Source organism: Centruroides vittatus, unplaced genomic scaffold (genome assembly GCF_030686945.1).
Source record: "Centruroides vittatus isolate TY-2023 unplaced genomic scaffold, ASM3068694v2 scaffold_3315, whole genome shotgun sequence".
Taxonomy (NCBI): Eukaryota; Metazoa; Arthropoda; class Arachnida; order Scorpiones; family Buthidae; genus Centruroides; species Centruroides vittatus.
In genome coordinates this window covers 3,957,828-3,971,973 of record NW_027122703.1, presented here as the reverse complement: position 1 = coordinate 3,971,973, position 14,146 = coordinate 3,957,828, and the positions used below count along the sequence as shown (strand labels likewise).

General features: G+C 32.6%; 1 protein-coding gene across 3 annotated transcripts in view; it reads right to left on the bottom strand.

Annotated features, from left to right (window-relative positions):
• LOC136988471 (katanin p60 ATPase-containing subunit A-like 2) overlaps positions 1 to 8,755 on the bottom strand; it is a 50,426-nt gene extending 41,671 nt beyond the window's left edge. The window contains exons 1-4 of one of the 3 annotated variants that reach the window (XM_067286330.1): positions 8,709 to 8,755; positions 8,487 to 8,551; positions 3,153 to 3,223; positions 802 to 965 (exon numbers count right to left, since the gene is read on the bottom strand). In XM_067286330.1, the coding sequence (XP_067142431.1) occupies positions 802 to 965; positions 3,153 to 3,223; positions 8,487 to 8,540 (289 nt within the window). In that variant the 5' untranslated portion in view covers positions 8,541 to 8,551; positions 8,709 to 8,755. Of the gene's footprint in view, positions 1 to 801; positions 966 to 3,152; positions 3,224 to 8,486; positions 8,555 to 8,671 lie in introns of those variants that run through there. The other 2 variants (XM_067286331.1, XM_067286332.1) reach the window with 2 other exon arrangements.
• Between the last annotated feature and the right edge of the window lie 5,391 nt (positions 8,756 to 14,146).

Below are 14,146 nucleotides of genomic sequence, written 5' to 3'. Positions count from 1 at the left end.
ACAAGTACTTAAACATATTGAAAAACATGAAATTTACAAGGCCCATAATGACAAGGGATGCATCAACCATAGAGATGCTGAATCTTTATCCTCCACATGGAAATCTTTTTACTACGATGATTAATTTTCTTAATACTTTAATTTATTTTATTTTTACTTTCCTTTTTGTTCCATTTTCCTATGTAAATGTCATGTGCTATACATTGGAATTATTTTCAGATTTTTTAAACCGTTGTATGGCTTGCGTTCTATTATTACATTCTTTTGTTTTAAAGTTGCTTAACTGAAGACTATTTTTAATAGTCTTCAGTTACGTTTTTATTTTATTAAAACGTTTTTAATTAATTTAATTAAAAACGTTTAATTTAATTTAAACGTTTTTAATTTAAACGTTAAATTAATTAAATTAAATTAATTTAATTTAATTAATTTAATTTAATATAGTCAAAAACGTTTTTATTTTATTAAACACATCATTGCTGGAAATACTAAGGTGTTGGCTATTTTAAATATTTATATTCCAGTAAGTTATTTGTTTTATTTTATTTACATAAACTAAGAATTTATATAATAAATATTAAAAATAAAAACATAATCTGAGTATTCAAGAATTAAACAATATATCTTTATTGGCAATAATGTGCAGTGCTATATATGTCTATATGTCCCTTTTGTGTTTTTAGTAATATTGATACTTCTATTAATTAAAATAAACATGGTATATCAGTTATCTTAAATTAATTTTCCTGATGAAAAAATAAAATTTTTTACAAAACATTTAATTTCATTTAACTATCCTACCTTCATTTGACTTTTTTGTTAAGTGTGGATATTTTCGAAACTTAGCATAGTAGAATACTTCAAATTCTTGTAAAATTATTTCCAAGTTGATGTTATCACAAACTTCATATTGATTCAAATTAATTGCTACTTCATCATTTAAATTCTCAGCTGACCTAATATATCTAAATTATCAATTATATCTTTTGAAAATTCAGTTGATAATGATAAATTATATTAGAAATGAAAATCAAAGCCTATTGTATAATATTTTTCTAAATTTCTATAACTTTTATTTATTTATTTCTTGTAAATATAATTAATTTGCTAAAATAATCAATCATCAGATTTACTACCTTCATAGTTCTTATCTTAAAACCATATATTATCAATATAAATTTCTTTATTTACATATTTAAGTTAAAATTCAAAAACAACTTTTTAATTTTAGAAATATTTTTGATTATTAAAAATATTTAATAGTAACTAAAAAAACCACAGATAAGCATTTATCTGTAGTTTTTGATAATATAGATAATTTTTGGAAAGTTTTTATTTATTTATTTTTTAATTAACATTAAAAGACAGTTAACTCAAAACTCAATTCTATCAATAATAAGATGCAATCTTAAAAATTTAGAAACCAGATTAAAAATTGTATTATTATAAGCAATATTTGATGCCATCACAAAAATTTTAATTCATAATAGTTTGATACCTCACTTTATTGAATTCTGAGTCAACAGCAAAATAGTTTTAAAGTATATTCTAATTAGAGCCAAATGATTGCTGTAATGTATTAGGCTATTTTTCTGCTACTATTAATAATTAAATTTTAAGTAATTTGATATCAGAGGTAGGTGTTAGATGCCATCTCTTATTAAATTTAATAATTATAATAAATTAATGTTTATTAAATAATTTAAAATACTCTGGAAGAAAAGAAATCAGCCCAAAGCTTAACTCAACCATTAAGAACACGTAACAAATATTCAAATGTGTTCGAAATTGAACAATAAGTAAGCTCCGTGATATGTGAAGCGGCGCATGAGTGGATCCAGGCTCACGCTATACATATACTGGAAAATGCTAATAGTTGCTTAATCACTTGTACAGCGTAACCCATACACTGGGCAGGTGGAGGGTAGGAGTGTCGCATGTATCCAAGGTAATAGTAAGAAGAGATTCCCATATAAAAACGTGTTTCCGATTTTTACAATTCTTGAGCATAATTGATTGGGACCATAGCGGGTTGTAGCCCTGCTCAAGTACCTTTTTTGTAAGTTCTGTGGTATGCCTACCCCTCACAACATCCTCTTGGTGCTCCGTAAGGCAGCTGGCAAGCATTCTAGTAGTGGCCCCGATACAGCTTGTGTTTACTCCCGTTGCAAGATTCTCCAGTGAAACAGCATAGACTTCCCCCGACTTCTTGAGAGTAGAAAACTTGTCCCTACCATTGCAAATGAGCTTGCATAGGTTTGGAAGTGGGGATAGTGGTAGGACAAGGTTATGCTGCTTAAAAATATGGCAAATGCGTATAAAAAAAGGTCCAAGGTATGGCTATGATATTTGGACCACAAAAATAATATTAAATAATATTATTAATAAATTAAATAATATTTTAAGTTATTTATGTACATTTTATATTTTAAAAACATTTTTAAAAATTCATTTTATAAGTACATACATAATTATAATGTACCAACATATAAATAAAAACTTTTAAGTCTATTGTAAATTAGACTTAAAAGTTTTTGTAAATATAATTAATTTGATAAAATAATCAATCATCAGTAAAAATCATAAAATATATATTAAAAATGAGCAATTATTTATTGCGACATTGTCACAATGCTGAGCTGCAATTTTTAATCATATTTTTAACTTATTTAATTTAAACTATATGATCTCCACCTCAAATTACTACTGTAGTGTCTTGCCTCTGTACATCATACTTTTCCTTTAGCAATGGAGTCATGCCAGTCATCTATCTAACTCCTTGCAGGGGAAAATTTTTGAATTGAAATAACACAACTTCTGGTTTGCATCAAAAGTTCATATATAGTTAATTGAGGCCTCCTGCCCCTAAGTTTTCCATATCTGGTCTTGAATTTTATTTATCTAACACCATTCTCAAGATTAAGGAAAGAAAGACAGACAAATGGATGACAGTGAACATTTATAGGTCTACAATTTTTTCAAATTGTAGCCCAATTATAAATATAAATCAATGCTAAATAATTATAATATTTAATAGTTATTATGATAATACTATTAATCACAAACTAAGATATTATATTTAAACTATAGTTAATGTGAAATACATCTAAACATAAATAAAAAAACTGATTAATAAATAAATATTTTCTTACCCTTGCTCATTTAGATAATGATGAATTAAAATGAGTAAATTCCTTCTTCTAGTTTTTTCTTTTTGTTCTTCCTAAGAACATAAATATACTTTTCAACTAAAAGACTTTGTAAAAAACTTAACTAAAATTACAAATAGAAGAATCAAAAAAACTTTTAATTTTTGAATTTTTTTAAAATTTAATATTAATTTTGGATTTTTCAAAATATTTTTAAATTCCTAAAAATAGACAGAATTACTTGAAAGTATCATAAACTTTAAATTTGAACAGAATTCTCCGAAAAAATGTATTTATTTAATGATCAATGGGATGATTTTCATGCCAAATACTATATGATAAAATGGAGAAAACACTGAGATTGGCGTTATATATACGTTTTCTTATCGCAAGCACTTTTGGCGAACCTATAGTCGTTGTCATCAGGCAAATATGGAAATAATCTCATAAAGAACAGAATGCTTAAAATTTAAATTAAAACTTTTGTCAAAACCGTTAAGAATGTGTTTGTTCCTAATCAGCTTTGCGAGGAGAGACTTTTCCACACTTGGAAGTAACCATTGTAGACATGGTGAAAAGGCTTTGTACTTAAGAGAAATAGACTTAGGTACAACCTGATGACGCTTGATGACAAAGCCTATAGGTTCGTTGAAATTGATAGGTTCATTATTCGCCTGATGATGACTCTACAGGTTTATACAATCTCTCTACACACCGGTGAAATAATTAAATAAATTCTTCAAACCTGTTAACCGGAGTTGATCTATTTTTAGACTTGCAAACATTTTCACAGCACCTCTTGGGCTCTTCTTCAGGCTTCGTCGTATAGGCCGTTAATGTTCGAATAAACATTCGATTTGAATTTCTTTTCCGAATATTATCACGTGCAACAGCTGGATATTTGTATTGTGCATGCTCCTTGCTCCTCCCTTTAAACACTGTTTTCTAGCAAAACCTGCCATGCACTGGATAGGATCATTTCTTCCTTATGATTAACGCACGTACTACGTAATCCTGCCTTAAATATCTCCATGGCTTCTAGCCATTTCAATTGCTGTGGGTTATAGCTGGGTATAATGATTTTTGCATGCAGGTCTGCCGTTATCTCCTCTTCCGACGCGTACGTTGCCAGGGCCGTAGTGTATCTACCGTGCTGCATGTCTGACTCGTGCTCTTTTAACCTCACCTTTAACACACATTTCGTGGAACCAATATATGTTAGTTGTCTATCGCACCTGTGGTCTTCTAGTGGTACCGTATATACTCCCGGAAACCTTTCGGGGTTTGGTGGGTCTTTGCCGTTGCTTAATATTCTGAAGAGAGTTTGACATCTTCTGTACGCGATGTTAATTCCTTGTCGCTTGGCCACGGTGTTGTAGATGGATTTCAGCACTGGATTGTATGAGATAGATATCCTTTCATTTTCTTCTTCTCTGATATTCGATGGTTGTCCTGTCGGATTATTTGCCTTTTGGGAATTCTCATGTCTTCTAGACGACTTTTCAATGAGAGCTTTGCTGTATCCATGGCTTATAGCAATATTTTTGATATGAAGGAGCTCCGTTTCGAGCACTTTTTTCTTAGAGGAGTGCGTATGAGCCCTTCTCACTAATTCTCAGAAGGCAGCTATTTTGTATTGAAAAGGATCATATGAATTTCTTGGGATATATGTGTGGAACGTGCTAGGCTTTCGGTATACTGATGTGAGTATATTAGTTCCTTCAAAGTTGATATCAATATCCAAGAAGTGCACCCTCGATGAGTCGTGTCGCTCCACCTCTAATGTTAACCCATAAGGATTACTGTTTATGGCCTCAAGGAAAAATAAACAGTAATCCTTACTGGGTTAACATTAGAGGTGGAGCGACACGACTCATCGAGGGTGCACTTCTTGGATATTGATATCAACTTTGAAGGAACTAATATACTCACATCAGTATACCGAAAGCCTAGCACGTTCCACACATATATCCCAAGAAATTCATATGATCCTTTTCAATACAAAATAGCTGCCTTCTGAGAATTAGTGAGAAGGGCTCATACGCACTCCTCTAAGAAAAAAGTGCTCGAAACGGAGCTCCTTCATATCAAAAATATTGCTATAAGCCATGGATACAGCAAAGCTCTCATTGAAAAGTCGTCTAGAAGACATGAGAATTCCCAAAAGGCAAATAATCCGACAGGACAACCATCGAATATCAGAGAAGAAGAAAATGAAAGGATATCTATCTCATACAATCCAGTGCTGAAATCCATCTACAACACCGTGGCCAAGCGACAAGGAATTAACATCGCGTACAGAAGATGTCAAACTCTCTTCAGAATATTAAGCAACGGCAAAGACCCACCAAACCCCGAAAGGTTTCCGGGAGTATATACGGTACCACTAGAAGACCACAGGTGCGATAGACAACTAACATATATTGGTTCCACGAAATGTGTGTTAAAGGTGAGGTTAAAAGAGCACGAGTCAGACATGCAGCACGGTAGATACACTACGGCCCTGGCAACGTACGCGTCGGAAGAGGAGATAACGGCAGACCTGCATGCAAAAATCATTATACCCAGCTATAACCCACAGCAATTGAAATGGCTAGAAGCCATGGAGATATTTAAGGCAGGATTACGTAGTACGTGCGTTAATCATAAGGAAGAAATGATCCTATCCAGTGCATGGCAGGTTTTGCTAGAAAACAGTGTTTAAAGGGAGGAGCAAGGAGCATGCACAATACAAATATCCAGCTGTTGCACGTGATAATATTCGGAAAAGAAATTCAAATCGAATGTTTATTCGAACATTAACGGCCTATACGACGAAGCCTGAAGAAGAGCCCAAGAGGGGCTGTGAAAACGTTTGCAAGTCTAAAAATAGATCGACTCCGGTTAACAGGTTTGAAGAATTTATTCACTACAGATTTGTTGAAAATGCTTGTGATAAGAAAATGTACATATAATGTCGATCTCAGAGTTTTCTCCATTTTTATTTAAATAACAAATTTTCAATATTTTTTATAAATATGATAAACAATATAATTTCATCAGTTAAATTTGTCTTTTAGATTTTTCATAAAAATAAATTTTATATATATATATGAGATCTTGAAAAGTCTCTTTAGATGATATATATATATATATATATCATCTAAATCAATATGATTTAGATCATCATGATCAATATGATTTAAATCAATATGATATATATATATCAAATTCAAATTTAATTTTTATAGTAAATTAAAGTATAATTTAGTACTACTTATTTTTATTTAATTATTCCTAGACTCTGTTAAGGAATTTATCTTCTAAAATAAATTAAATTGTTTTTATCATTAAAAACATAAAGATAAAATAATAAATTGAAGGAAAATAGTTTTTTAAAAGCAATTTCTATAATATATTATTTGAAATATTTTATATTTGATTTAAACTTACATATATGTTGCTATGGTGTGCTTTTTTCATATTATGTTAAAAAAAAAATGTAAATAATTAACTGGGACATTAATTCAAATTCTTTTATGTAGAATGGTCACAAAAGCTCCATAACTAGTGCCATAACTGTTCATGTGCAATGTGCACAATTTTATTTTTGATCCTTTTTGTTGGAAAAATAACAACGAATACAATAGAAATGGTCAATAATTTTTAATTTCAACAAAAAACGTTAAGGAATTAACTTCCATGGCACCAAAATTTTAAAATAAAAATGTAATTATATTTATTTAATGTTTATATTTATTAAATATTTGTTTATTTTTATTTTTTTTTATATCCATTTCAGGCCCCTCTTATCCTGTGCTTATCTGCCTAGTTACAGCACTGTCTCAATGTATGAGATTGTATTCCAAGTTTATTTATTTATTATTATTATTTTATTTTATTTTTGTCCAAATATTAAAATAACATCAAAAGACAGTTTGCTATTTGTGGGTGGTGCATAAACTACACCTGCCTAAGACTTCTATAAAAAGGGAGGCCGAGATCTTGAAATTGAGAAGTCTCTTTCTGGACGAAAAGATAGTTTCATTCTATCTACTGAAATCTTCATATGTATCATTCTTTTCCTCTTATACCAATGACATCAAACTATCAATATAAAAAATACCAAGAATGGCAAAGGAAAATTAAAATGTGTGCAGAGAGGAGCATACAGATAATTCCTATCTAGCATATATTAGGAATGAGTAATAACAAAAGATATAGAAAGGAAGATATTAGCATTTGAAAGAAATTGTTACAGAAATATCGGGTGTACTATAGATTACCACCTATGGAATTTCAGGACTTTGATTATATATTTGAACTCAGGACCGAGACGAGTTCAACGGTACCCTATTTTTGGACCGGAGACGAAAAATAAAAAAGTTATGATACTTTTTAAGTTGTTATACTTTTTAATGCTCTCATGCAGACAGCACCATAGTTGCTAGTACTGCCATCTTGCGGTAAAGTCTGAAAACCATGACGTCAGACTATGGTCATCTCCCGGAGGGTTAAACACGCGATACGAGAGCGGAGAGAGCAACATGACTTTCGATCATCACGCAATCGCCATTTCGGTTAACGTTACTTATGGCAGCGAACATGGCGGCCGTTCCCATTGTTCGTGCTCCCAACTGACCTCCTGGAGGGGAGCTGCCGCCAGGCCGCCATGTGCTAAACGTCACTAGTTATTGATTCACGGTAGTTCTTGAACAAAGTAAAAAAAGAGGAAAAAACGTCTACTAAAGGCAATTTTAATGACAAGAGACGCGACTCCCTATCATCGCATGATCACTGGAAAAAAAGTATGATAACTTTATTATTTTTCGTCTCCAGTCCAAAAGTAGGGTATTGTTGAACTCGTCTCAGTCTCCTGAGTTCAGATATATATCCAAAGACCCGAAATTCCATAGGTGGTAATCTATAGTATCCCCAAAATATCTTACAAATAGGATGGATGCAAAAAGTCACAAACAAAGAACTTTATAATAGGATATATATAAAAAAGAATCTCTTACAAAAAATTATACAACAAACTTTAACAGTTTAGACACATCACAAGAATAAATGAAAACAGAAAAATTAAGACTCCAGTCTATGGTATTATGGACGGATCTAACAAAAGATGCAGACCATATAGAAAATAGACTAATGACTTGAAGAGGTAGTTTGAAGCAAATGTACAGGAATTGAGAAACTTAACAATGGATAGAAAGAAATGAAAGGAAATAATGGAAAAGGCATCAGACACCAACTGGTGATGACCCCAGAGTTGATGATGATGAATTAGGACTTTGTAATCACTTTATAGATGAATATATTGTGTACTTAAATTTATTAAACTATAGTAATTACCATCTCTCGGGCTTTGCTGTTAATAAGCAAAGTGTGGAGTCCAATCTCAGCCATCACTTTTCCTTCTAAAACATAGTAAAAAATATAAACCAACTATTAATATTAAATAATACATTAATTTAAAAATATTTCATATTTAACTTTTAAAAAAACAATGTTATATTTCTTTTATATTTAATTATTACTTTTGTTTTTATTTTTTCTTTGAAAAAAATGTTAAACCTATTTAAATTTCGTTTCTATGGTAACTAAACAAAACAACTTTAAATACTCCTATCGGAATTTGTCACTTAAAGCATTATTAAAATTGCAATAATTTTAAAATAAATATAAATGTATAAAAGACATTTAATTTAACTTATTATTAAATCAAATAAAAAATAATAAATTACTTGCTTACGAGTAAATAGTGTTTTGAATATTTTCGAATAAAAATTTAAATATTTAGGTTTTTTTTTTTTTTTTTTTTTTTAACTCTTTCCGCCCTGTGGGCACTAAGAGGGCCTCTTTTAGTAGGCCCATTATGGGTTCGGCCAGGCCCACAATGGGGCGACCGGGTGGTGAGGGACGGGGCCCGACATATCCGAACGGACCACTCCCCGAAAAATTCCTGGGGATTATTCGACCCGTTCGGATTCGATCCCGGGTCCCCCAGAGCGGTAGGCTGCCACCTTTACCGCTCGGCCATCCGGCCATCCCCTGTGGGCACTAAGAGGGCCTCTTTCAGTAGGCCCATTATGGGTTCGGCCAGGCCCACAATGGGGCGACCGGGTGGTGAGGGACGGGGCCCGACATATCCGAACTGACCACCCCCCGAAAAATTCCTGGGGATTATTCGACCCGTTCGGACTCGATCCCGGGTCCCCCAGAGCGGTAGGCTGCCACCTTGACCGCTCGGCCATCCGGCCCTCTATTAGGTTAGGTTAGAACGTGCGTCCCTACTGTTTCAGAGACGAGCCGCCATGTTCGCTACCATAGGTAACATTAATCATTTTAATAACCGACAATTTTTACGAAATTTTGAACATGGTATTATGAGTGCTAAATATGTAGTATTTATTAATTAATTTTAATTGTTTCCTCTTTGTGAGCACTGACAAAGCCATTTTTTTGCATGCACATCGTGGGTCCAGGTCCAAAAAGCGGGTCATCCGAATTAAATGACGGACAAAATGTGACATACCCGATTCAATTAATCTATAGATGAAATTTCTGAGTCGACTCGAACTCTAACCGGCTCCTTATAAATAATATAATACACATATTTAAGCCTAATATATAAAGCTTATACTGTAAATTATTTAATCTTTAAGTTTATACAGTAGTTGTTTTTAATACTGTCAAAATGTCTGGTCAAATTCCTGAGTAAGAAATCGTAAGAAATCCTTGATCCCGACCCACCCTAAAATACGTTACGTAATTTATGGGCGGCCCCTTACTAAAATTCAATTGAATTTAGTTGTCAAAAATTGACACAAAATAATGATAAATGATCTAATGAGATATAATTAAGACATGAAGAATATGCAAGAATAATAATTGTTTTTTTTTTACGTTTCATCTTATCAAAAAATTTATAACAGAGTTGAATTAAAACGAAACTAATTTTTAAATCTATTGAAAGATGCAAATTATAGACGGCGCACTTAGACTTTGAACATGGCAATATTCCAGTAAGTCATTCTTTTACCTTCCAACATAAACCCACGAACAACAAGAACAACAAGTCATTCTTTCGATTTTTTATAAATTTTTTTTTTTTCCAGTTTGTTTCAAATTCGCCGAAATTTTTTGTCCCCCAATTTTTTTGTTTTTATCACGTTAATGTTGCTACCTTTTCAAAATTTATGACCCGTACAGTGTCAGAATTTTTAAAAATTGGCAACACTGTCCAGAACAAGTCGTAAACATTTTTGAAATTCGTTTTGTGTCAGCCAATCTTTATTGAGTTTACAAGTTCGCTTCTTCTTTTTTTAGGACTGTCATATTAAATAATTAAAATAGAAATTATAAACTTGTAAACTGAAACTGTCACATTCGCTCTACAATAGGTTTGTTCCAACACAAGTCCCTGACTGGTTTGAATTTGAAATCGTGCAGGCATGCGCAATGTCATTTTACAGCCAAGAACTGAACAAAGTTTTAAACCAGTTAGGGACTTGTGTTAGAACATACCTAATATTTACCAGAGATATTTGCAAGTTTGAATTTTAAAAGTGCCATCTTTCAAATCGTACCACGAGACAAAAACAATGACATCACTAGTAGAAGTTAGCATAGATAAAAGAAGCTGACTGAACTAGCTAGAATTCTAGCAGTGGGAGGAGTTAAGCAGTAGTTATAGACGAGTTCAACATCACAGCATAACTAGACTTAGCAAGAATTCTGTGTTATTGAACATGGCCCAGAACGCTCAACCTTAAGTGTTGCCGTCCTTTACATTTCACTAAAATCTGTTATATTGGGTGTGTTGCCTGGTAAAGCGGCTTTTAATACAGCTGGACGAATGAGCCAATGATATAGCTCAGTTCGTTAGAAACGGAGTATGTCATTGGTTTGATTATCCAGCCATATTACAGCCGTTTTATGAGGTCTTGTGCCCATTGTTGCCTGTGGTTTGGTATAAGAAGTGCCAATTTCGACCAAGTTTTACCGAAGTCGATATTGGCTTTTCTCGTGCAAAAACATTATTTATTAATATATTGACATAGATAATGGTAAAGGTTTTTGTGTTCCTTCCCCCTTATGTTTTAATGTTGACACTTGCACAGAATATAGGTCTATAAGTTTGTTTTGTTAAGTTATAGCAATGCAACACTTGGGCGATCTGCCTAGGAGGGATGCCTTCCAAGAGGCCTTTTTAAGGGAAACAGCCTATTTGGGCATTACAGACATGGAGAAAACCCACAAAACTCCACATGGCCAGCCTGCCCTGGTGAAGCATGAACCCATGACCAAACTCCTGGTGTTCAGGAAAAGAAACCGCTTGGTCACTGTTGGGCTAGGTATAATTTTCCAAACTCGGTTTCAATCTTAGGCAATATTTTGGCACTGGCCACAACTATTCTTACAGCTATCCACAATAAAGGAAATGTTATGGTATCAGTCAGAATTTTTCTTTTTTTGGGCACATTTTCATTTTATAGAGGACTATGTATTTATTGATTAACTATTTTAGAGAGTAAAGGGTTGGAAATAGCTTTGTTGTAAGCAACTTTCCAGAGAATGAAATTACTGTCTCAATAAAGGAATAAAATGATAGGCTGTAGCCTACAGCCTATCATTTTTTTATATATCCCTGATCATCCAGAACCACCTGTGATATGAGTTTGCAAGTTATGGCATTAATTATAATTTAGAATTTAACAGTAAAATATACATCATTTCACACCGGGATATATGTAATGACAGACACAGAACCAATTTCTGGTGCATATAATACAAAAAACGAACACTACACAAAACGTTTTCGAATTTCCGAGTTCTTCAGATGCGACAGAATGGTACCCGATGGAATGTTACTGGAACAAACGTCTATTTGTCAAACTTGACAAATAAATGTTTTTCCAATAATGTTCTGCCAGATAACTGTTCTGTTGCACCAAAAGAACTCAGGAGTTGGAAAATGTTTGTGCAGTGTTCATTTTTTGTAATATATACACCAGAAATTGGTTCTGTGTATGTTACTAGAATTTAACTGCTGTTATGGTAGAAAATTCCACTTCATTCAGATTGTTAGTCAATTGTTTTTCAAAATGTTTTCTGTTTCTATATTAGACAGGTTTCTGGAATATAATAATAATAATTTATGTAGCAAATCATTTCACTTCTAGATTTTTTTCTGTTTGTCTATTTTATCATGATATAGTTTTGAAAATATGTTCAACTTCAAAAATAATGAAACAAATATTCTTTCTTAAATAGAGAGCAGAAGAATTCAAACCTAAAAATATTTTGAGTTTCTAGTTAATTAACTTACACAGCTTTGCATTTCACATTCAATAGCATATTATCTACATTATGCAATATTTTAAAAATTTATTAAACAATTATTTTATTATATATATATATATATATATTAAAGCAGAAAGAGTAAAAATATGTATACCCTTGGTTCTAAGAGGGTTTTTTTTATACTTGTGGGTTGGTCCAGGCCTATAATGGGGCAGGGATTGACAGACTATTATGTAAATTTTCTGGAGCTGTTCATTCAGATTTGTCCAAAGTCCCAGAGCAGTAGTCTGATACTTTAACCACTTTGGTCATTCAGCTATTGGCATTTATATATCAAGCATGACATAGTTTATATGTAGTAACAACGCTTAAAAAGAATACATAAATAATAGTTTGTTTGAAATATCAGAAATGGCATGTGCAACTGACAGCAAATGAATAATTGCTACCTATTCAATATAGACTGTTTACTGTATATATAATACAATATAGATTAATTTTGTTGAGTCTAAATATGAAATCATTTTCAGATTAAAAGAAAAATTTTGAGAAATTTTGCAAATTTCATTAACTTTAAAGTTCAAATCTTAAATTGTTAAAGATTTACGGAATGTTACGACTGTCCATAAGAGAGGAAGTAATTTAAAATATGACAAAGTGAGGGAAGGAGAATGATCCTTGTGATATCACATTTTATGTTTACTATTAATCACTATCATAGGTGTGTTTTTAATGCAATATGTTACACTTAAAACATATTTAAAAATTTAGATTTTGCACTTAAGTGTATATAAGAACATTAAAAGATAGCAAGAGGCTATGGATGATGAGTACATCATAGTCTTAGATTTTGTTTCACTATACCCATTGATCTACGAGGGCTGTTCGGAAAGGCGGCCTCAAATAGAACAACAAACAAAATAATGTTAAAACTTTTTTATTTTTTAATGTAGTCTCCCTTGTTAGCAATGCACTTATTCCAGCAATGTTCTAGCTTTTTTATGCCATTACAATAGGTCATTTTGTCAAGCGGTGCAAAATACTCATTCACTTCAGAGATGACTTTGTCATTTAAGTGGAATCTGTTTCCAGCCAAGAATTTTAGGTTTGGAAAAAGGTGGAAGTCACTGGGGACCAAATCAGGTGAGTACGGTGGATGTGGAACTAATTGGAAGCGAAGTTCGTTTATCTTTTGTTCAGTGATTCTGGCGGAATGTGCAGGTGCATTATCATGGTGAAACAGAACCTTTTTCTTCTTCAAGTGTGGCCTCTTTTCTTCAGTTTTTCCAAAAGTTTACACTAATAACAGCATTGATGGTCTTTCCTCTTTCTAGATAGTTAATAAAGATGATGCCTTTAGCCTCCCAAAAATCCGAGGCCATCACTTTCCCTGCTGATGGAACTGTCTTTGCCTTCTTTGGTGGTGGTGAACTGTGGTGTTTCCATTGCTTTGACTGTTCTTTTGTTTTAGGAGTGTAGTAGTGGATCTACATTTCATCAGTAGTCACAAACCGACGCAAGAAATCCTATGGGTTTTTCTGGTAGAAGTCCAAACACTCCTTTGACATCAAAGTGCGAACACGTTTTTGCTCGGCAGTCAGCAGATGTGGCACCCATCTTGCTGAGATCTTCATCATACCCAAATTTTCAGTTAGGATGTGGTGCACTCGGTTGACAGAGATGCCTGTTGTCTCCACTATCTCACG